Source organism: Scardinius erythrophthalmus (assembly GCF_964197995.2).
Source record: "Scardinius erythrophthalmus genome assembly, chromosome: 18".
Classification (NCBI taxonomy): Eukaryota; Metazoa; Chordata; class Actinopteri; order Cypriniformes; family Leuciscidae; genus Scardinius; species Scardinius erythrophthalmus.
In genome coordinates, this window is record NC_138238.1 from 1,817,766 (window position 1) to 1,843,988 (window position 26,223).

At 37.3% G+C, this 26,223-nt stretch overlaps 1 protein-coding gene across 2 annotated transcripts in view; it reads left to right on the top strand.

The window, feature by feature from the left end:
- The first annotated feature begins 585 nt into the window (after nucleotides 1-585).
- The window catches only part of adamts14 (ADAM metallopeptidase with thrombospondin type 1 motif, 14), a 76,491-nt gene continuing 50,853 nt past the window's right edge, over nucleotides 586-26,223 (top strand). For both annotated transcript variants that reach the window (XM_081392821.1, XM_081392822.1), the window contains exons 1-3: nucleotides 586-762; nucleotides 1,421-1,797; nucleotides 19,763-19,919. In XM_081392821.1, coding sequence (XP_081248947.1) covers nucleotides 684-762; nucleotides 1,421-1,797; nucleotides 19,763-19,919 — 613 coding nt within the window. In that variant the 5' untranslated portion in view covers nucleotides 586-683. The remainder of the gene's footprint in view (nucleotides 763-1,420; nucleotides 1,798-19,762; nucleotides 19,920-26,223) is intronic.

Here is a 26,223-nt window from a genome sequence, read left to right on the forward strand (position 1 = left end):
ACTGGAGTGACATGGAGTGCTTCACTGATGTCTGTACTTTCTGGGGCTTGAAAGTAGTAGTTGCGTAGACTGTCAATGGTCTTCGTTTGTGTTCTGAAGATGAACGAAAGTCTTACGGGTTTAGAGCAACATGAGAAATAATGACCGAATTTTCATTTTTGGGTGAACTAACCCTTTAAGACTTTGCATTTCAAAGTTTGTGACTTGGAATATAGTGCATACTGTTTTTAGGACTTGCTTTATGAAACTAAGGGTGCATGATAAATAATGACAGAACTTTCGTTTTTGGGTGAGCTGTCCCTTTAAATGCCTTTTTCAAAAGTTGCCTGTTTCCCCTCCGCAGTGTAAATGCGCGAAAGAGTTCAACAAAAGCACAACAGTGACTTTCTAATGCATTCAACTAGTTTCAGCCATTGAATTCCCTCTGATCGAAAGCACATTTGCCCATTAAAGACGTGTGGAGCTTCGGGCGGTCTCAGCTCGAGCTGTCGTCAGTGATGGGACGTCCCGTGTGAGTCCAGTCCACTTCAGTCCATCAGAACTCCGCACACACACTCTCTGTGACACTCGCAATGCTCTGCAGTTCGGCGCAACTTTCTCAAACACACTGTTCCTCATGAAACGCGTCCAGGACGAGAGTTTCCAGTCGACTTCCAGAAGAAAACTTTCGTGCATTGGCAGCTATGGATTATATTTATCTATTCATGTACTGTACGATAAACCTCTTATTTCTGGACTATAGACAGGCTGCAAAATCTCATGGTAAGAGAAGCTGATTTATGCGACTTTATCTTTATTTATTTTGTTTTTCTCTAATATTCCACAGCTGGATGAACCTCACGAGAAAGAACTTTTAGCGAGTTAAAAACAAAGAACTCGTCAACATCCGAAGTTATGCATGCATAATCATTAATATGTCTATTTTTATAATCATAAAACATTCCTTTCCCCTTCTTTTAGTTAGTTGATCATGCATTTCATATTTATTTATTCATGTCAAGGATCTCAAGATGAATTTGTGCATGCATATTCATTCATATCTATAAATAGGACAACACTTTATTTTACAGTGTCATATATGTTAGTACAGTAATAACTATAAATTATGCATAATTGCATGCAACTAAACCAAACTTTAATCCTAACCCTATAGTTGCCTAAGGACATTAGTTAATTATTATTACTCAGTACTTAAATATATATGTAAATATATATAAAGTGCAACCATAAAACGTTATAGCCTATAACATTACAACTTTTTATAATCATAAAACATTCCTTTCCCCTTCTTTTAGTTAACTGATCATGCATTTCATATTATTTATTTATTTAAATGTTGCATATCGCTTTTATCTCATGTTTACATAAGTAGCCCTATGCAATCTCCTGTCAGTAGTAAAACCCTGTTTGTCTCTGCCAGGGAATCTGTCCGGTAAGTTGAGTGAATTCGGCCTGATGGTCCCGTTCAGCACGGACGCGCGCGGCCGGTTCGTGTCTCACGTGCTCTCCGCGAGAGCGTCATCATCCGGGAGGAAACGCGTCCCGCGCGACGCGCCCGTGACGCCTCGCGAGGCCCTCAACGCGCAGCAGCTGTTCTTCAACGTCACGGTGTTCGGGAAGGAGCTGCACTTGCGCCTGAGGGCCAACAGGAGACTCGTGGCCCCTGGAGCTTTCGTTCAGTGGCAGGAGGACTTCGAGGAGCGGGCCAAAGAGCGCATGCTCGGAGACTGTGTGTTTACCGGGGATGTAACGGACATGCCGAGGGCCTCGGTGGCCATCAGTAACTGCGATGGACTGGTAAGTAACAGTGAGTCTCGAAAACTAGTGAGATGATGATGATGCCAAGCTTGGGCTTCATAAGTGTGTGTGTGTTTGGCTCAGAACCCAGCGAGATGCAAACTTTCTGCATTTTTTGTGCATAAATAGATGTGGAGCATTTTTTAAAGGCAAGACACCCCGGTGAACAGGGTAAAAGTTTAAATAATCAATATCACCGTGCATTGTTTAAATATGCAAATCAGTCATTCTCTAATTAAATATGCACTTATTTGCACATTTTCATAACAGATATTTAAACACTGGATGAAGCCAGCTTGAAAACTCTTCTACATATTTGGGTGGGTTGAAGGTTTTTACAGAGGAGATTAAAAATATATATATTTTCACCATGTTTTTAGGAATAGTGTTGTATAAAATCAGTCAAATAAAATCAATTATAAAGTAGTCAACATTTGAAGTGGATCAAAACCTTTCATCAAAGTTATTCATGAATTTTGAACAAAACCCGTTCTTGTCTTAACTTTGATGACCTTTTTTGAGACACTCGTCAACAAATGTTGACTACTAGATAGGAATAAAACAAAAGAGCGGCGGAAGTGGAGTTTTTTAACTCTTTTTTAAAGATATGTATTGCAATTAAAGTCTACAAATGCAAACAGATAAAGTGCAAAAATAAACACTTAAAAGTGTATGTTGGATGTTTTCTTTTCTCTAGCGTGAAACAACACATTATGAAATGACATATCGCCCAAAATCTCAAAATTGACCAATGCATGAAAAAACACCAAGTGTCTTGCCTTAATTTTGGCCATCATAATAGCATAAAGCTTTTTTGGGCATCATAGTTGCTCTCCAAACATAGACAGAGGTTTTGTGCACGTACAGCATATGGCATCATAAGACGGTATTTTGGGGCATCAGAAGTGAAGATGCCAGATTCGCAGCTCTCTGGGTTCTGGGACACAGCCAGCGATGCATCCAGCAGTGCTGTACTATATTCATTATAACGGCGCGCTCAAACTGTTGTATAAATCTGAGTTTACTGATTATCTGCTGCCCTCCGGACATGTTCAACTGTCGAATGGCTGTGGTTTCCAATCTTTCCAGCTCTTACGTAAGATTCACATGCCCACCGGCACTGACCATACTTTCACTTTCCTGGTTTGTCAAACTAATGATGTCAGTCTGTCCTTCTAAACTCCTTATCCGAGGGTCACATTACACAAAACTACTCAGAGTGTGACAGGAGGCATTAATTTGGCAGCTAAAACATAATCAGTTCTGTGCAACAGTCAACACACTGTCCGGACAGGAACTAGAAGACTCTGGCGTCTGCTTTGTTTTGTTCTCTTATGGAAACTTGCTGTCTTGAGGATTTGTTCAGGTCAGAGACTCAAACCATCCCAAATCTCCCCAAACCCCTGATGCATGGATTCAGTTAACTCTTCTGACCCTTTAAACCTGAGTAAGTGCACCCTCGATAGTGATCATTCCTCAGTGCACAAGTCTCGAAATCAAAACACAGACTGAAGGAAGCAGCTGCAGGTCTCGCAAACTCTCAGTTATGTGGCGTGGAAGATTATTTCCAATACAGAATAAAACTTTTAAAACTTTTTTATCTCCCAGTTGACATTTTTCAGTTGACAGTTCATATCTCACAACTCAGACTTTTTTTTCTCAGAAATGTGAGTTTACAACTTGCAGTTTTGACTGTTTTTTTTTCTCAGAATTCTGTCAGGAACTTCAGAATTCTGCGTGCAGTCAGGTCAGGTGTCAAAAAAAAAATCAGAAGGTGTAAACTGGGAATTCTGGGGAAAAAGTCATAATTGCAAGTTGTAAACGCAGAATTCCGAGAAAAAAATCTGAATTGCAAGGTGTAAACTGGGAATTCTGAGAAAAAGGAAGAATTACGTGACGTAAACTCAGAATCCTGGGAAAAAAGTCATAATTGTGAGATGTAAACTCAGAATTCCGAGAAAAAAAAATCTGAATTGCAAGGTGTAAACTGGGAATTCTGGGGTAAAAAAGTCATAATTGTGAGATGTATGGTGCCTTCACGTGCTATGGTAATTATGGTAAATACCAAAAGCCGACATGGAAAATGCACATGAACACCCCCTCATGTGGTATTTTCCACTGGGCAACTCGTAGAATATTTAGATGCACGAGTTGCCGAGATGAGATAACCTTTGACCTTTTCAAAATGGCGGAGAGCAACACAAGAGTCGTGAATACTGTTAGCGGATAGTTTTTGTAGCCTAAACAATGTTGTGTCATTAACGATTGTAATATAATGCGTTAACACTCAATTTTCAACTTCGCCACAATTTCCTTGGTTCATATGTAATCATTTTATGTCATGTTTTATTTATTTTTATTATTAATTATGTTTTAATCATCAGAAAGCACCACATTTATGTTTTTTTTTTTTTGTAAAGATAAAAAAGATACTCTACTGACACAGACCTTGCGGGTACTACATTACGACAACAAAAGCACTTGAACACAACACACTGGTAAATTCCAGAATTCTGGGAAAAAGGAAAAATTGCAAGATGGAAACTCAGAATTATGGGAAAATATCAGAATTGCAAGATATAAACAGAATTCCGAGAAAAAAGTCATAATTGTGAGATGTAAACTCAGAATTCCGAGAAAAAGTCATAATTTTAAGATATAAACTCAGAATCCCGAGAAAATAGTCACAATTCGAGATGTAAACTCAGAATCCCGAGAATATAGTCACAATTCGAGATGTAAACTCAGAATCCCGAGAATATAGTCATAATTCGAGATGTAAACTCAGAATCCCGAGAATATAGTCATAATTCGAGATGTAAACTCAGAGTTCTAAGAAAAAAAAGTCATAATTTTAAGATATAAACTCAGAATCCCGAGAAAATAGTCATAATTCAAGATGTAAACTCAGAATTCCGAGAAAAAGGAAGAATTGCAAGATGTAAACTCAGAATTATGGGAAAATGTCAGAATTGCGAGATATAAACAGAATTCCGAGAAAAAAGTCATAATTGTGTGATGTAAACTTAGAATTCTGAGAAAAAAAGTCATAATATTAAGATATAAACTCAGAATCCCGAGAAAATAGTCAGAATTCAAGATGTAAACTCAGAATTCTGGGGAAAAAAGTAATAATTGCGAGATCTGTAAGCAGAATTCCGAGAAAAAAGTCATAAAAAGCTAATAAAAAGTCTCAATTACCTTATTATATTGTTATTTGGTGGTGGAAATAAGCTTCCATAATAAGTGCCCAGCTAACAAAATGTTTTCTAACAATATTCTGCTAACGTTCCCATTAAGTTCTGAAAACATTATTTCTGAATGTTCTGTGAACGTTCAAAACGTCCAGTTTTTAAACGTTTTAAAAGCTTTTTTCTTGGTAATGCGACATTAAGGAAACATTCCATTTGATCATCTGTCAAACATTATGGGAACGTTACTTTTGAACGTTCTTGGAACGTTCTGAAACAAGTCGTGAAACGTTAGGGGAATTTCCAAATAAAATGCTGAAAAAAATGTCCCGTGAACGATGTATAAATAACATTTTTGTGCTAACGTCTACGAGAACATTGTTAAAGACCAGATAATAATGATAATTAATAAGATTAATATTATTTTACTAATAATAGTAATAAGATATTAATGTTACAGGAAGAAGGTTTGCTCATAACCGAGAGCGTTCCCTGTTAACTGTGTGATGCGCTTGTGTTGTTGTTGTTGTCACACGCCGCTCGACACACTCCAGCACGTCTGTGACAGAACATGTGTGTGTGTGTGTGTGTGTTGTCCTCTGCACTGTTATTAGTTTAATCAAAGAGCTTTCGGAGGCAGTGAAAACTGCTGCTTTTTCAGGGAAACCCGATCCCCGTCACAGCAGTGATTTCCTCGAGGAACACAGCGCCTCTGTCCCGCCAGCACGTTCCACACAATGAGATCTTTCATTACGGCCACATCGATTACTCGCTTAGGTAATGAGTGTCAGGACAATGACACGCTGTCTCCCGCGCCACCGTCCCGGACCGGACCGGACCCAACACAACAGTCATTCTGTGCAAGAGAGTATGGTTTATGAACGGCAGCAGAAGTGCGTATTTGAGCAGATTTAATGGTTTTACAAACTGCAATTAGCAGTGAGCAACGGCATTCATAATTTATGATGTGCAAGCTTGAAATATTGAAGGTTACTCCACTAAATAGTTGATAGCTGGTTTAACCTGTTGTGGAAAAGCACAGTAAAGTAGTGCGAGTGTATTTTCAAAAAGCATGACAATCACAGCTAATGCATCATGAAAATATGTATCACAGTTAATCACACTATGCACAATATACATATTTCAATTAGAGCCTTGGGCTAAGCCTTGGGCTCTAATTAAAATATGTATATTGTGCATGGTATGCAAATGTTCTGTGCGCATTCGTCCCGCTTTATCCGTCTTTATGTGCACATGCAACAGAGCACAGTGTGTCCTCAATAATGCATCCCACAATGCAACACGCTTGATTTGACCCTATATTTTAAGTGTGATTAACAAATGGAAGTTAATTATATCAACTGTGATTTTTTCTTAAATCATTTCTGTCATTAGTTTCCATTCACCTATTTGCATGTGAATCACATTAAAAACACTGAATGGAAACACCAAGATGTGCATAAATTCTAAAAATAAGCATAAAAACGTAGATGCTAAATTAAGGTATTTTTTCTCAATAAGATTTGCGCATGAACTAAGATGGAAACACATTTCCCGAATAGCGGAGGCTGTGATTGGATAACTGGAGTAAGCAGCCGACCAATCACATCGCAGCGTCTCTAATGTTGGTTTGGTGTTTCTGAAACGCCGGAGTCGAAGTGTGTGATCAGAATGATTTGGTTTAATTCGCTCCAGAAGCGTCTCTCACACGAGTGTGTCCCCGAACACCAGCATCCGAACGCCAGAGACCATGACAGCGTTTATCGTGTTTCGTCAGTCACACTCGTTTATGATGGAGGGAAAAACAGCCACAGTTTTTCACCAATTTATTTTATATTTTGCACCAATTTCCCAGGAAGTGACGATTTCGTTGACGATTTTGTTCTCTTAACCTGCGATGGAAACGGTGATTTTTTGGCAAATCTTTTATGTAATATTCCAGTTTTGCACATAAGTTCAGTTCACACCTTTGGATGCAAACTTTTACAGATTGGATTTCAGAAATGCAATGTAACTGTTTTAATTAAATAAGTGGAATCTACTTTCAGAACTAAAGCACGTGATGAGGTCATCACGTGACAACAATGTAGCGTTTACTTACTTTTCAAAATGCGTTTGGTTGCACATAACGATTCACATAGTGTTTTGGTCTCTGCACATTAGTATTCCAGTCTGAATTCAGCACTGGTTTCCTTCATTATAGTGAAACACGAAAGTTTAGAACTCTAAGTTGTTTTATTGATTTATTGAAAGCCGCTAAATTACATTCAGATTGAAATATACCTTCTGCTCTAGTTTCTTCAGCACTGAAAATCGTGTTTCTATTGATGAGAAACCCAACAAAATGAGTTTCCTCATTCTTTATTGCACCTGAAACCCACAGAGACCCATGTGCTGGTAAAATTGCTGCAGTTGTTCTCAATTTAAAGGGATAGTTCTCCCAAAAATGATATTTAACCCATGATTTACTCACCCTCAAGCCGTTCGAGATGCATATGTCAATCTTTTTTCAGACGAACACATTTTCAGTTATTTTAGAAAATGTCTTAGATCTTTCAGTGGTTATAATGTGTAGTTATGGGGTCCACTCCTTCAAGTCCCAAAATGTGCATGCATCCTTCACAGAAGTAATCCATCCGGCTCCAGGGGGATAAACGAAGGCCTTCTGAGGGTAATCCGTGCGGTTTTGTCGTAAAAAATATACATATTTAAAACTTTATAAATGAAAATAACTGGCTTCCGGTAGCGGTCGACGCGCGTTCACGGAGATGGATGCCGGCGTATGACGTAGCGTAGGAACGTAGGAAGCGTCGTGACGTAAAACGAACGTAGAGATTTGTTTTGCTCTGCTCTCTGGCTGCGCTGTCACATTCGTTCTACGTCACAACGCTTCCTACGCTACGTCATACTCCGCGAATGCGCGTCGACCGCTACCGGAAGCCAGTTATTTTAATTTATAAAGTTTTAAATATGTATATTTTTACGACAAACCGCACGGATTACCCTCAGAAGGCCTTCGTTTATCCCCCTGGAGCCGGATGGATTACTTCTGTGAAGGATGCATGCACATTTTGGGACTTGAAGGAGTGGACCCCATAACTACACATTATAACCACTGAAAGATCTAAGACATTTTCTAAAATAACTGAAAATGTGTTTGTCTGAAAAATGATTGACATATGCATCTCGAACGGCTTGAGGGTGAGTAAATCATGGGTTAAATATCATTTTTGGGAGAACTGTTTTCTAAATATGGCTTAAAACTTCATCTTGTGCTCTGAAATGCATCAGTTTTAGTACATAACATGCTCTCTGCATACTGACATCATTGCAGACTTTTGCAACTTCCAAAGATGAAATCTAATACTATTGTCATTGAAAGCGTTTTATCAGTGCTTTGGTCAGTTTATGAACTGCACATGGAGTCCGCGACACCACAGGTAAACTAAGATCTGCGCACCGCAACAACGACGTGTTTCTTTAGCTGAAGGACATGAGGATGTGATCAGACAACACTGAAGCCTTCCAGACACCATTATGAAAGCTGAAACGTGTGTGGGGTTTTTAACGTCTCTCTGAAGCTCTTCTCACACGTCTCGCGTCTGCTGCATGCAAACGATGCAGATTTATTTCAGATTGCGGCATTTATGATGTAAGTAGAGTTTTGGTGCAGAAAATATAGTGAAAATCACTGTAAACCAATTAATGAACATTATATTGGCGGTTACGAGGCAACAAAATAAAGCATTGCTTTGGCTGTAACAGGGTGGCAACAGAACAATAAAAAAACTCTTTAACTGACTTGCTCAGTAAGATTCTGTTGCTTTTCCAGGACAGTAGTTGAGCTGAAAGAGAAAAACAGCTTTTAAAATATATGCTTTTGTCCACTAGAATGCACAGTGAACATTTGCTGCTTTATGATTATTTCAGAAAGCAGGAACACACAAAACCAGTGTTGCACAGCTAGATGCATTTATGCGCAAGATTTTCACATATTTTCTGTATGTTTTTATGCCTCACATATATATAATTACGTGACACCAGATATCATTTTTATATTGTTTTATATCATAGGTACTCTATAGTGCATTTATGTAAGTGAGGAGAGCTAAATAAAGTAAACTGTCACATATTAAAAATTAAAAACATTCTTCATACAGTGACTACCTGTAACATTTGGGACCAAAAATGATTTGGAGACTTTGAGCTGATCATGTTTTGCTGAAGTGTGTTTTCTTTAATTGCTAATGCTCTTTTTACACACAGACTGAACACAATGAAGAGTGTTCCGTCCTTCTAACAGAAGGACGGACAAAACCAGTCAAATATCCACTGAGTTCTGCTCATATTTCATTACCATTTTACAACCTATAGCGAATAAACTGTGATAATGTGAGAAATGTTGAAGGCGTCTGAATAAATTTTGGTTTGACTGTGGAAAAAGGAGAGTTGCAAACATAAAATATGGTTGTTTTTGACGTTTTCTGAACAGATAACCTCTACCGCTGTGTGACACTAAACCAATATAGATCTGTTTAGTTGCTCTTATCCACAGTCTGTCAAACTCATATCTGAGTGTACAGGATTCAGTGCAGATGAAGTTATTGACGGAGCGCATCGATGGACTCAAACCGCTCCACACCAGAGCTCTTATGCAACGGAGAGGATGTTATTAAAAGTTTGTTCCACTTTATCCGCCTCCATCCAGCAGGTCATCGGACACGCAGTCGCTGATGGAGGAATCCCAGAATGCCCGGACAGCTGCTCTCGGCGTGAGCACAGATAAGAGATGCGCATTACGGAGCGTTTGAGAGCACATCTCCAGGTTTTATGAATAGCAGGGTGTCCCCTTCAAGCCGGTGAGATCATCTCATGGCTCGGATCAGGAAGCACGCCTGTCACGGTAAAGATAGATCAGCTGCCGAGCGTGTGATTGAGAGCGCGCCAACATCAACACGAGCACGTCTTGGCTTGCAGGGTGTGTGTGTGTGTGTGTGTGTGTGTGTGTGTGTGTGTGTGTGTGTGTGTCGAAGAGCGTCCCCCACCCTACAAACCTCAGGAGAGTTTGCTGAATAAATCGCCATGAATGCACTTGAGGACATACTGAACATGCACGCTTCAAAACCAGGCCTGAGTTTGCCATGTGTATGCGAAAGCGGTGGTATAATGCCCTTTTCACAAGTCTCTGATGTCTCCAGTGTGTGTGTGTGTGTGTGTGTGTGTGAAGTTTCAGCTCAAAATACCCCACAGATATTTTTATATAGCATGATAAAATTGTCACTTTTTGAGGTTGAGCAAAAACACACAGTTTTTGTGTCTGTCCCTTTAAATGCAAATGAGCTGCTGCTCCCGGCACAGTGGGCAGAGCTTCAAGAGCTCGTGTGTGTGTGTGTGTGTGTGTGTGTGTGTGTGTGTGTGTGTGTGTGTGTGTGTGTGTGTGTGTGTGTGTGTGTGAGCAGCTCCAATTACCTCTCACACACATGCACTGAACATTTCAAAAACTTTTAGAATTTTATGTTCAAATCGGAGTCAGACTATGATGGAGAGACTCAAGAAGAAGTGACAACATGTAGAGCAACAGGACATTTCTGAATGATTAGTTGATGAATTTATGAAGCTGATGTGTATCTTCTAGTCATTGATTAGCATATTCTGTCTTGATAATCTATAAATCGTGTTCAGGGGGCGGGGTTTGTGTAAATTCTAGGGTTGGTGATGTCACTAACCCGGGAGGAATGTGGTGTAGTCTCTACCAGCCGTTTGTTGTAGTCCTTAAAAAGCGATTTCTTTAAAGCAAATATCTCCCTTTGCTCTGAACTTTGAGCGTCGTAACTTTGCAGATGTTGTTCATGCTCAAACAGCAACATTACACACTAACTAAAGTTAGAAAAGTCAAATCATAATCAACCACCCCTTTAAAAGCGAATGTGACAGCTGTCAGTTTAATCTCTAGACTATTTCGGTCTCTAACTCAGGCTCGTCTCATAGTCGACCCACAGCAAGTCCAGTTTAGAAACGCATGGCGATATGCAGTGCTGTGAAAGCGTATCTCTGCGTCCAAGATCTTTGTGGTTGCTAGATTCAGTCGGACCTCCCTGAATTCTGGGAAATCTGGATGTGCCGTCACTAGTTTGCGCCTGTGATTACATGGTCCTGAGAAGTGAGAAGTGAGAAGTCTTGTTTTTGTGTTTCAGCGCTGACAAGAAGGAGCCAGCCGTCATTATCTCCACTCTCACGCTGCTCTTCTGATGGACACTTGTTTATTTAATGCAGTTTTCTGCACAGGGAACTATACAGAAGAAAGAGAAACAATTAAATAAATCAAATATAAATATTATTCATAACTTCTATTATTATGTTTATACACACACACACACACACACACACAAACACATTAGTAATTTCTAGTATTTAGTGCAAGCTGCTAATTATTTCAAATTTGATGCTGTCACTCTTGATCCTGATTGTATTTGTGCCATAATATTTCTCCCTGTTTATTGTGATGCTTGTGGTTCCAACATGTCACCTAAACAAAGTTTCACTTACTCTTGAATCAACCCTTATATAAAAATAATGTATATTAGAATACCGTTATTAATTATGGTATTATTGTATAATTTACATGTGGTCATCTGAACAACCAATCAGTAAACAGACTTTTGTCTCGCAAACCTAAGCATCACAGTAGCGGTTCTTGGTTCATTTTGAATCAGACGTGACCGAAAAATGACTCAGTTCAGTAATGGAGTCAGTTGTGAACTATTTAAAATGATTCACTCCCAGACAGCATTATAGTGTCGGCCCAGATCCAGCCCACATCTGGCACGCGTTGAATCCACATGTACCGGATGTGACCCGGATCTGGGCCGACACTATAATGCTGTCTGGGAGTGAATCTGATTCAGCCCGCTAACTCACGAGCGAAGCTGCATCTTGAATTCTTTTGACTGGCTCATTAAAAAGAATCATTTGATAATTTTGATAATAGTTGATAACAATCACTTGTTTGTGTATCAGACATCACTGTTCAGTCTGTATTTTTGAAGAAAATTCAACATAACGCAAACGGACGCTCTGTTTTTTCGACCAATGGCAGCTCAGGAACCGTGTTATAAGTAATTAATTGGAAAACCGGTTAATCTGGCTTCCTGGAAGAGTGTCAACTGTGGAAAAATTGTTATTATGATTTATCTAAACAATCAGACAGATTTCTATGGAAGCTTGTTTCCGCCACAGAATAAAAAATGTAAAAGGTTATTGTGAATTTTTAATCTCACAATTCGGACTTTTTGTGATATAAAGTTGCAGTTGCGTGTTATAAAGTCAGAATTGTGAGATATAAACTCGCAATTCTGACTTTATAAGACACAAGTGAGTATATATCATGCAATTCTGACTTTATAACACAATTGTGAGAAATAAAGTCCAAATTGCAAGATGTAAACCCGCGATTGTAAGATAAAAAGTTGCAATTATCTTTTAAAATGTTTTATTCTGTGGCGAAAACAAGCTTCCATAGATTTCTGCTCTGGGGTAAGATGTGCGCAAAGATCCCACAGATTTGCAGTATGTGTGAAGTTCATAAGTTTAAGCGTACTGAATATGGATTTAGCAGTGATGATGTGCGGTCTAAATGTGTTTATGTGCGCTGGAACAGGAGCATTACCAGTATAGAGAAGTGGCTATTTGTGTTTCCATCACAGATGTATAGTCAAGGCCACCGGGATATGTCCTGCCAGGAAAACTGATACACACGATGCCACCGGAATAAATATAGAAATAGTTAAATCCGTCAAAAACTCTGTCGTCATTTATTCATCTTCATGTCAGGTTTGGAACAACACGAGGTGATTAAATGATGAAAGAAGAGTTATTTATGCTTGAACTATTCCTGTAAACCGGGCTGATATTACACTGGATATGAAGCTCGCCTATTTCGAGAGTGCCGGAGAGATGTGTAGTTACTCCTGCTGTGTTGAACGATGGGATTATGAAGAGTTGAAGTAGTGAGAGCATGTTGTCGTCAATGTGTGTTAATGAGTGTGAAGCTTCCCTGTGTGATGTTCAACATGATCATTTATTTATTTATCCTTTATTTAACCAAGTAAATCCCACTGAGATATCACTATCTCTTCTTCCAGGGAGACTGGTCAAGACGACACAGAGATAACCATAAAAAAACAATACTCAAAACAGAAAGTAAAATCAAGAAAAGCACTTATAAAGCTCCTTTAAAAACCAGTGACAGATCCCAATACACTGGTGGCCAAAATGATCTGAACACTTGGCATATTTTAGAGGTTTCATTTGTTATTTTCCGAGAGGACAATGACCCTAAACATTCTTTTAACTATTGCCGGGAAAAATCTGCTGGGACACTGAAAATGATGGACTGGCCCGTCACAGTCCGGACCTCATGTAAACCCTAACGCTTAAAATAATTAATTGGTTTGAGTAGGACAAACTTAGATTAAACTAATTACTTCAGTCAAATGAACTTTTATGAGTATTTAGCACTTTCTTTTTCTTTTAAGTTCACAGAACTGATATATTTTAAGTAAACTGAACTGTTTCGTTGTTTTGAGTTTTATGAAATTATTTATTTTAAATTAGACGAGCTTAAGTTTAACTGAAACGGCTGGGATGTCTATTTCCCAGCATGCTTTGCCGATGGCACTCGAAAGGGAGAGTAAATGCTAAAATTAAGTGTAATGTAATGTTTTTTTGTGTGTGCAAGATTAATGCTTAGTGGGAGATTTAGTGATTAATGTTTTGTTATGCCAATTTAGAAGAATTTCTGTTAATGTTGGTTTTAGGATAGTTACCGTCATGGTGACAATGATTTGAGAGCAAATAAAACCTGTATATTGCTGCACTCATACAGCAAGTGCTACTGTATAACACTATTGTTAACATGTTAACACATTAGTATGTTAGCAAACTAGCTTGTTAAAGCTAGCTAAGTTTATACTAATAAAAGTGTTCACATTGAGATTACATGAAAGTTTTAAGTTAAATGTATGAATTGGTGTACTCAAACATTTAAAATTAAGAGCAATTAAAATGTATAAGTACAAAATATAAATCTGCCAGTTCTGCATACTTAAACTTTGAATTTCTTAACTTAAAAAAATTGAGGCAACTGATTGCCTTACATTTTTTGAGTTTTGTCAACTTATTCGGAAGCAAATTTTGGGCGAGTTGAAATAAAACTGGACAGATCTATTGTACATTCAAAGGAAAGTGTTTGGCTTCAGTTGCAGAAGGCATGGGATAACATTAGTGTTGAAGTTCTCAGGAAATATATAGACACTTTGTCAGTAGGGCTGCACAATATATCGAAATTATCAAAATATCGCAAATGTATATACAGTATCGCAATATGCATATCGCAACAGCTTGCAATAACTGGGGTCATGAACAAAAGACACAGAGAAAATCACTCACTGCTCTAGCCGTCACACACTCGCTCAGATCCTGACGCTTGCCCATTTCTCCTGCTTTTATCAACTTTGAGGACAAAATGTTCACTTGCTGTCCAATATCTCCCAGCCACCGTCAGATGCCGTGATGAAGAGATAATCCGTGTTATTCACTTCACCTGTCAGTGCTCGTAACATTATGCCTGATCGGTGTGTGTGTGTGTGTGTGTGTACTACCAGTTGTGCTGCTTCATATTTCTGTGGAAACCATGAAACATTAATTTTTTTCAGGATACTTTAATGAACAGAAAGTTGAAAAGAACAGCATTTATTTGAAATAGAAATCGTTTGTTTGATTATAAATGCCTTTACTGCCACTTAGTAGGAAAAGTATCATTCAAATCAAATCAAAGTTTATTTATAAAGCACGTTTAAAAACACAGTGTGTACAATTTCAAAACGGATTAGACAAAACACACAAAGGAAAGAAATAATACAATATAAAAATGAAAAAATCATGATAATAATACTATTATAAACATCAAATCAAAGCCTAACGGTCCTTACAAAGTAGCAAAGGCCTCATCAAACAGAGATGTCTCAAGACGAGTTTTAAACATGTTTACAGAGGTGGAGGATCTGATAAGCCATTCCACAACTTAGGAGCAGCGACTGAGAAAGCACGATCTCCTTTAGTTTATATGCGTGACTCTGTGGATTCTGGGATCTCGGAGATCTCTGGGAGCAACTAAAATGTATAAGCTCAGAAACATATTTTGGTGCCAGTCCATGCAGAGCTTTAAAGCGGTGGTATAATGCTCTTTTCACAAGATGTAAAATAAGTCTCTGATGTCCTCAGAGTGTGTGTGTGAAGTTTTAGCTCAAAATACCCCACAGATATTTTTATGTTGCATGTTAAAATTGTCACTTTTTGAGGATGAGCAAAAACGCACCGTTTTGTGTCTGTCCCTTTAAATGCAAATGAGCTGCAGCTCCCGGGCACAGAGGGCGGAGCTTGTGTCCTTTTTCTGTCTTGATAATCTATAAATCGTGTTCCGGGGGCGGGGTTTATGCAAATTTTAGGGTTGGTGATGTCACTAACCCGGGAGGAATGTGGTGTAGTCTCTACCAGCCGTTTGTTGTAGTCCTAAAAAAGTGATTTCTTTAAAAGCAAATATCTCCCTTTGCTCTGAACTTTGAGCGTTGTAACTTTGCAGATGTTGTTTATGCTCAAACAGCAACATTACACACTAACTAGAGAGAGTACCTTGTGCTTTATTCTAAAATGAACGGGTAGTGTAACGAGGCCAGGATAGGGGATACACTGTATGATCCTTCTTTTTTGTGTTCGTCAGCAACCTTGCGGAGAAGACTGACTTACAGATACAGAACACTGCAGTAATCAAGACGTGAAGAAATAAAAGCATGAATCACTGAAAGATAGGATAGATTGTCCAAATGTTCGGCCCTCAGAACCGTTTCCCTCGGACAGAAGGACGCGCTGCTGACGACAAATTATAGGTTGACAAACAATCTCCCTCAAATTGCATGTTTTGCTGTGGTGGGACAATAAAGAGAGATTCTGGGCTCTTCTTTTCTTTGTCTTTTTGTTCGCTGAGCAGTTTTTAGAAAAAACAACAACTCAACTCTATTCTTCAGAAAATCACATCTTTGAGAAACAATTTTACACTCTCGATCCCCCAAATACAGCGTTTGGTCCGTTAGGAAGGAGCGTTGTGCATTTTTTTTCAAAGTATTTGCATTGTTATAATTTGCTTGTATGAGACACTCCTCAGTTTGGGTTTGTTTTTAAAACATTTCTGCTTTTATTCAGCTCAAGTCTTACAGGCCCCCATATTCTGACTGTAATAAGTAATATCAATTTCTTTTACTAGTAATACAAGCAATACAATTACTTCATTTCAACCTTGGACGACTCTTTAGGAAAGTTTGAAAATCTCCCTTTGACTCGCAGCGACAGAATTCTTTCAAAATGTGACATTGATGATGTAATATTTGAATATTCTATTCCGATTGGTCTTTTTTCTTACGTTGATTTGCATACTGAATTGTGATTGGTGCATCTATTTTGACCATCTTTTCCCATCTTTAGCTGTTTTTTTTACACTGTTATACATGTACATTGAGTGTCATGACAGCAATAAAGAAGAAGCTCTTATAATAATAATAATAATAATAATAATAATAATAATGCGTTTATTTTATATAGCGCCTTTCAGGAAACTCAAGGTCGCTTTACAATAAAGTACAAATAAACATGACATAGAAACAAGACATGTAGTAGAAGAAGTAAGAGCACAACTCTTAATTAATATGCAACATTTCATTCCTAAATTTACACGAAACCAAATACAGATATTTCTGGAAATGCAACTGTGGTTTATTTTGTTCTGTTTATGCGTTCATGTTCCTGAAGACTGACTGTCCAAGTGAAGTGTCATTTTCCCTCAGTTTTGCTCTTGTGTGATTCTTCTCGCTTGCGTGTGTGAAAACCGTATGGATCTGGACGGAGCGTCTCGCTATATTAGAAATATCCACCTTCAAAGTCAGTGGAGCTGATATGTGGAATTTAGTGTATATCCGCGCTTAAAGAGGCGTCACGGTTGCTTTTTCAGCCATATTGGCAAGAATGAACTGGAAAATGATGGACAGGCTGTGACCCCACAAGCTGAACTTGATTTAGCTTTATCTAGATTCTGGAGTAAATATAAGAGGCGTTTGCTCATGCAAAACTCGCCGTCGTGATGCTGTGGGCTTTTCTGGGTGGTTTTTAAGACTCTTGGAAAATATTCTTTCACTCTTTTGTGAGAAACTTATGTGTAAGTTGTATTTTAGGCTAAGCCTATCGTGATGTAAAAGTGTAATGTATGTCTGTGCTCAAAGCTGAATTTTCAGCATCATTACTCCAGTCTTCAGTGTCACATGATCCTTCAGAAATCACTCTAATATGAGGATTTGATGCTCAAGAAACATTTATGATTATTATCAATGTTGAAAACACTTTATATGTTTGTGGAAACTGTGATATGTTTTATTTTTCAGGATTCTTTGATGAATAGAAAGTTCAAAAGAGCAGCGTTTATTTAAAATAGAATCTTTTGTAACATTATAAATGTGTTTACTGTCACTTTTGATCAATTTAATGCGTCCATGTTGAATAAAAGTATCAAATTGTTCCAAAAACAGACCCAAATTATTGAACAATAATTAAATATTATTCATTTTCACAACATTGAAGTAAATTATATGGGTCTATCTATTTCATTGTAATTTGTATTATTACATTATATATGTTTCCAAGTACACTCTCAGAAAAAAAGGTACAAAAGATGTCACTGTGGCGGTACCTTTTCAAAAGGTACACTTTTGTACCTAAAGAGTGCACATTAGTCCCTCAAAGGTACGTATTGGTACCAAAAGTGTACATATTAGATCCAAAAGTGTACATATTAGTTCCAAAAGTGTACATATTAGATCCAAAAGTGTACATATTAGATCCAAAAGTGTACATATTAGTTCCAAAAGTGTACATATTAGTTCCAAAAGTGTACATATTAGTTCCAAGTGTACACAAAAGTGTACATATTAGTTCCAAAAGTGTACATATTAGTTCCAAAAGTGTACATATTAGTACCAAGTGTACACAAAAGTGTACATATTAGTTCCAAAAGTGTACATATTAGTACCAAAAGTGTACATATTAGTACCAAAAGTGTACATATTAGTTCCAAAAGTGTACATATTAGTACCAAAAGTGTACATATTAGTACTAAAAGTGTACATATTAGTACCAAAAGTGTACATATTAGTACTAAAAGTGTACATATTAGTTCCAAAAGTGTACATATTAGTACCAAAAGTGTACATATTAGTACCAAAAGTGTACATATTAGTTCCAAAAGTGTACATATTAGTACCAAAAGTGTACATATTAGTACCAAAAGTGTACATATTAGTTCCAAAAGTGTACATATTAGTACCAAAAGTGTACATATTAGTTCCAAAAGTGTACATATTAGTTCCAAAAGTGTACATATTAGTACTAAAAGTGTACATATTAGTTCCAAAAGTGTACATATTAGTACCAAAAGTGTACATATTAGTTCCAAAAGTGTACATATTAGTTCCAAAAGTGTACATATTAGTACCAAAAGTGTACATATTAGTACCAAAAGTGTACATATTAGTACCAAAAGTGTACATATTAGTACCAAAAGTGTACATATTAGTACCAAAAGTGTACATATTAGTACCAAAAGTGTACATATTAGTTCCAAAAGTGTACATATTAGTTCCAAAAGTGTACATATTAGTACCAAAAGTGTACATATTAGTTCCAAAAGTGTACATATTAGTACCAAAAGTGTACATATTAGTTCCAAAAGTGTACATATTAGTACCAAAAGTGTACATATTAGTTCCAAAAGTGTACATATTAGTTCCAAAAGTGTACATATTAGTACCAAAAGTGTACATATTAGTTCCAAAAGTGTACATATTAGTACCAAAAGTGTACATATTAGTTCCAAAAGTGTACATATTAGTACCAAAAGTGTACATATTAGTACCAAAAGTGTACATATTAGTACCAAAAGTGTACATATTAGTACCTAAATGGTTCATTTTAGAACCTTTTTGAAGGGTACTGTCCCAGTGACAGCTTTTGTACCTTTTTTTAGGCTTACACTGTAAGTGACATGAACAAAACCGAATTAAATGGTTAATCACAATTATTTACATGACAGTTCACCTTCAGCACAATATTTATGATCATAAATCAGGTCAGTATGACCAGGTCAGGTCACACATCCTTCATCTTTAGCTTTGCTGCTGATGTCAGAAGCGTTCACTGGAGCTGCAACACCATTACAACGATCAGAAATAATGACGTGTGTAGAGTGTCCTGGCCTACATTATGGCCCACATACGCTCTTTGTGGTCCAGATGAAAGTGTCCCGCTCTGCCTTTGTTCAGCTGAGAGCTTTAGTTGAGCGGTTCAGTGCAGATGTTGAGCTCAATCTGTCCAAACACTCTTGAGTTCAGTTTCTCTCAGCGGAAGAGCTTTAGCATTTTCTGGCCTCTCCGAACACCTATCATTGACTTTAACCCGTTTGTCCGGTCCAAAACACAGTCCTTTACGGTCTGGATCACTGAATGTATATTTATAGCATTCCTTGGCCACATTCAGGCTGACGGCTTTAAACAAAAAGGAAAGGCGTTTTTTTTCCTGCTCTTATTCATACATCGAGGCCTGTTTCTAACGCTGATCCTTGAGGAGTTCAAGGCGGATCCCGCTAGTTTAATGTCTGATGGATCTCTGTGTGGTTTCAGGCAGGCTTGATTCGCACTGATGATGAAGAGTTCTTCATCGAGCCGCTGGAGAAAGGTCAGCAGGAGGTCGAGGTCAAAGGTCGCGTCCACGTGGTGTACAGAAGATCGGCCATCAAAAGGGACAAGGGTCAGAGGCGAGATGACCTCCACAATGAAGGTGAGCAGAGGTTCTGATTCTGATTTAAAATGTGATTGAGAAAAAAAAATCCAGATCTGCACAATTTAATAAATCTGCCCAAAAATATGTATTATTATGTAGCAATATGATTTAAAAAATGCTAATTATTATTACTATTTACAAAATGGGAAATATTACTAATAACATTTCATTGTAAAATAAAAAATAATAATATTTGAGAACAATAATAATTATAATATTTTTTACAGTAGAACTGTATATAGAATTATTATATTATTATGTAGTATTATAATATTTATTACTAAATAAAAATATCAAACAAAATAAGAACCATTACTATTGTAATATATCACTGTAAAATAAAAAGTGTTTATTAAGAACAGTAATAATAATAATGAATTAATTACTAATTATTATTATTACTAAATAAAAATATTTAACAAAATAAGAATAATTTTACAGTATAACTATTAATAATTATATTATTATGTATTATTATATTTAAAACTAAATACAAATATTAAACAAATTACTAAACTAAATATTAAACAAAATAAGAAATATTAATATTTCACTGTAAAATACAAAATGTGTATTATTATTATATTATTGTTATTATAATTATTACTAAATATTTAACAAAACAAGAAATATTACTACTGTAAGATTTCATTGTAAAATATTATTATTTATTTAAGGACAATAATAATAACTTTACAACTATTAATAATAATTATAATAAAAACATTATAATTATTATATTACTTTGTATTATAATATTTATTACTAAATAAAAATATTAAATAAAATAAGAAATATTACTATAGTAATATATTTCACTGTAAAAAAAACGTGTATTAAGAACAGTAATAATAATAATGAATAATTAATTACAAATTATTGATCTATGGGTGTTTTATTTTCACAATTTTGTTTTTCCTTTGATAAAATGTGACTGAGACTTGAAAAGTAAGATTAGATATTTTTATTTAAAGGAATTAATTAATTAATTAATTATAAAAGCGATTTAAGGGAATAAAGAAAAAAAAGGAAGGCTTATAGCATTAGGTATTTTATTTTTAATTATGCATGCATTCTCTCTAAATGAATAAAGAAAATTATAGCATATTTTCAATTCAAAAAGGCAAAATATAATAAATGAATAAAAAAAGTTGAGTAATTTGCGTCACCGCATACTGTCTGTATGAACATTTCTATTGTAAAACAGTCAAATATTAAATGTTTATCTACTTACATTTTACCAGGCGTTCGAAAGTGCAGAACTCGGTGAGCTCGCGCAAAACAACATCTTCAGCACAGCGACTCATTTAAACGTCTCTGATTGGCCGATGCGTTCAACAGACATGTCTGTGATTGGCTACAATGCTCAACGCTGCAAAAGCACGTCGTAAGTGCAAAGGGAAGAATAAAAATAAAACCAGAGAATGTCTAATAAGGGGAGAACTTCCACTCTCAGTAAACTTCCGGCTTCTGAACTGGCTGCAGTTCCACTCTGGCTCCACATGAGGGCGCTCACAGGACGAGTGCAGAATGAATGGAGGTCTATGGCGCTATACCCCTCAAAATCCACTTTTCTCAGGATATCATTTTTTGTCTAGTAATTTGAATGTTGTATTCGAAAGGAGATGCAAAGAAATTACCAAATTACACACTGCTGGGTGTTAGATTTTTTAGAGTCACTTATTTACTTTAAAAAGTCTTTTAAAATGTCAATGACCTCATACACATCGTACGACCAGAGATACTGCTTTACAGCAATCCTTCAGTCACTCTGGTGCTTTCGCGCTCTGCACTTTCTTTTCTCTCGAGGCATCGACAGCACAGCTGACACAGGGAAACACACGTGCTAGAAGAGCTTTTGTTTTTTTGTTTTAAAAGACCATCAAGCGGTATCTCTGCTCGTAATCAGTCCTTCACTGACCAATCAGCGTTCATTAGCAGAATGCTAGCGTGTTATGGGCAACAACAACTCAACCTGTAAGAAATCAAAAGGACATAAGTACTCGTTCATTCAACTTTCGACCTAAAACCCATGTTGAACTTGCAAAACCTACAATCAAATCTGAGATTTCTCAACGGCAATCGGGTGAAAGAGACACATTTAGCCGTCTAGCTCCATAGACTCCCATTCATTCTGCACTCATGGGCGATCGCCCCCAGTGGAGCTCTGGTGGAACTACAACCAAAATTCGGTACAATAGGACTTAATAGGAAGTGGCCAGGCTCTCCGTAGACGGGCTCTGGTAAAACTGTAATATGCACTTTTCATGATTAGGTAATCGCGGCTGCTGTAATCTTATTCACATTAGTTTTTCTGATTAATTGTTTTGCTCTATGAGAAAGACAAGGTAACGAAATATTCTGGGCTTTACTATAAACATCTTCATCGACACATGAAATTAAAATCAAGCATCCTGTGAGACTCTCAGCAGGTTCAGATGTATTGCTCAGTAAATGTTCATCTGAGAGTCTCATTATTGAAGCGCTGAACTCAGAAGTACAAACTGATGGAGTCACTCGAGGAACTGCAGGATTTTACAGCATTAAAGCATCTCTCCGGTGCCGTAAACTCAGTTCCGCTCCTCAGACTGTCAGAGAGCAAACCCTGTCCAACGACTCTGAGAAAGAGATCTGCACTGGCCTGACAGATCATTCAGCGCAGATTCCTCTATCGGATTCATTATATAGTTTTGTTAACATTGAAAACTCTAGTACAAAGACTATAGTGGTTCCATGGTAATACTTAAATAAAGTTAAGTTTCAGAAGGTCAGTAAAAATGTATAATCTTATTCAGCAAGGACTCTTCAAACTGATCAAAAGTGACAGTAAAGACATTTATAATGTTACAAAAGATCCTATTTCAAATAAACGCTGCTCTTTTGAACTTTCTATTCATCAAAGAATCCTAAAAAAAAAAAAAAAAAAAAACGAAAAATGAAATGTTTCATCATATTAGAGTGATTTCTGAAGGATCATGTGACACTGAAGACTGGAGTAATGATGCTGAAAATTCAGCTTTGATCACAGGAATAAATTACACTTTATTATATATTCACATAGAAAACAGCTGTTTTACATTGTAAAAATATATCACTATTTTACTGTATTTTTGATCAGATAAATTCAGCTTTAGTACAGCAGAAGAGACCTTTTCAAAAACAATCTAAAAACTTTTGTTCTGAATGATTATCATATTCATGTATCGTGGTATAATTAATAGAATACCATAATAGTACCTCGGTTCATCTCCGTAAAACATAGGGGGCCCTATCTTGCAGCCAGCGCATGTTTCATTCCTATTTCTCACCCGCGCACAGCGGACTTTTCCCTCCACAGACGCACGTCGGTAAATTAGGGAATGAACTTGCGCTCCCGGGGGCGGTTCAGCGAAGAGAGGAGGCGTGTTCCGGCGCAAACGTTCCCTGGTGCTATTTTGCAGTTTCAGAAAACAATTCCGTCACTGACCAGGAGAAACCTCGTCTAAAGTCAGCGGCGCGTTACGCATGTTATTCAGAGGCTATTTTAAGGGCGCATGCTTGGCCATAATCAATGTAGCAATGTAGCAAAAATATTACCACATGAGGGAAATCACTGTTGTGTCCATGAAGATGTGAAAAAATAGGCATAAATCTAGCTTACACATTTACCCAAATTATCATCCGCCTGTTTAACCGAAGCTAATCTGGGTGTGTTTCTCCATCCCCAATGTCACTTCTCTGTGTTTTACGGCCCTGGCGAGAGCGTCGGTCTCCTCGGCTGTGAACCGCTCCTGACAAATCCGCCGTTATAATAGCAATCCGCCATGGAACAAGCGCGCCTGCTCTTAAAGGGAATGTGAGATGTCGCTCTGATTGGTTTATTTCACGTTACGCCCAAACCACACCTATGAGTAATGAAGCTCTTCAGACCGACACATTTTAGATTTGCGTCGGGCGCAAGAGTCATTTATCCCGCCGGTATAACAGCAACAGCGCCCGAGACCCGCCCACAAAGTTACTTGGGTTTCGGGTTTGATACTTGCGTTTCAGATCGTTAAAATAGGGCCCGGAAAGAAACTTCCTGAACTAGATTGTTGCTTCAGCACTTCCACTATTTATAACTGTCACTCAGACACTAAACTGTCGCTTTGTCAGTGTTTATTCCCCGTGAAAACCGTCTGTGCGTGAATCATTAACTGACAATCCGTGTCCGACTGTCCCGTGGACCTTCGTTTAGACAATGACATGATGCAAGTGATGTGAAACAGCAGAAGTGGGAGAACTGTGTGTGTGTGTGTGTTGTGATGTTCCCGTGGACAGGAATGCTTTATAATAGATACACATGAGAGTGATGCAGAAACAGTGTAATACTCCACTACTGAGTCCAGGTTATGAAAGGATTAGTTAGTGTGAAGTGCAGTTCAGCTGTTTTCAGGTTACTGTGAGAAACTGCTCTATGAAAACGCTAATAATTATAATAAAAATACGGTTTTGCAGCTGTACGGCTCTTTAATGCTCCACACCTGCAATCCGGCGAGAGTGTAATGATGGTCCGAAGTCTAGACCGGCCTCTGACGTCTGTGAAATTATAAGAGAATGTCAATGTAAATACCATATGTCATGAGTTTTATGGAGAGTGCCAGAAGTCCTGACATTTCTGCGCTTTAATATTTACCTCTGCTGTGCATTTCTGGAGCTGGAATAGTTTTACTCGACCTTCTGGAGTCTGAGATTTCTGACCTTCGGTTACGTATTCAGAGGTTGGATATCATCGCTTTCCCTTTGTGTCGTTCTAGTCATGCTGAATTCTTCATGCAAAAATAATACATATGAAATAAACCTATAGTGGGCTGCTACTGCATCTAAAAAGCACAAAATAGTTCACTAAAACCATAAAAAAAATGTTGAAATGAAAAAAAAAAAAACATGAACTAAAATAAAAACAAACTCTAAATATTAATTAAAACTTCACTTTTTTTGGACTAAAATTCAATAAAAATCTCAATGAAAGTAAAATAATTCTGGTACTGGTGCAGAGAAATATTGGGTAAAATGACTCGCCTGTAATGCATTGTGTTATTGTTATTGAATTCACACACACACACACACACACTAGCCCGACCCCTAAACCTACCCATCACACACAAACACATACATTAACCTGACCCATCACACACAATTTTCTGCATTTTAAAATTTGAACAAAAAACTCATTCTGTATGATTTATAAGCTTGTTTCCTCACAGTGACACGAGTCCCCATGAGTGTTGAAGTTCCCACTGGGATAGAAAAACGAACACACACACACACATACATAAAGGCAAAAATGTAAATGTCTTCTCTGCTCAGGAAACATGACGCTGTCTCAGACTTTAAGTGATCTCAGAAGGCAGGATAGTTTCAATGTCTACCTTCCGGAACTGACTTCAGGATCAGGATCAGGATCACGCCTGTGCTCGAAGTTTAGAAACACAGCCACGCATCTCATCTTTAAGCATCAAACGAGCGTCTCTTCTTCTCTTGTGTTCACTTCTCTCGTTCTGAAACGTGACACAACCTTTAATCTTTCACGTCTGCATTTATTCATCAGAATGTGAATAATGTGTGCTGTGATCTGTGGAGACACCAGACGGCGAAACACACTCCTGAAATAAAGTCTTGCTTTATAATGAATGTTGATTGATACATAACACTTCAGAGAAGTGAAGTCTTCAGAGAAGTGTTATGTATCAATCAACATTCATTATAAAGCAAGACTTTATTTCAGGAGTGTGTTTCGCCATCTGGTGTCTCCAGGCAGATTTCTTTTTGAAGTTTCTGTTGACAAACTTTTCTTTAGTCTTGACTGAATGCCGTTATATTTTGGGGAAGACGAGGTGATGAACGTGACTGATGATGATGTTTGATTTCTTGCTAGTTGATCATTCACCAGTATTTTAGAAAACCCATCGTAAATGTTATCGCCCATTGATATATTGAAAGTTGAATATCCATTACATTTCCCTGCATACATACATTACATATAAAAAAAAAAAAAAAAAAAAAAAAAAAAAAAACATGAACTAAAATAAAAACAAACTCAAAATGTTAATAAAAACTTCACATTTTTTTGGGAATAAAATTCAATAAAAATCTCAATGAAAGTAAAATAATACTGGTACTGGTGCAGAGAAATATTGGGTAAAATATTCTGTTTTGAACACTCACCTGCAATGCATTGTGTTCTTGTTATTGAATTCACACACACACACACACACACACACACACACACACACACACACACACACACACACACACACACACACACACACACACCTGGTTC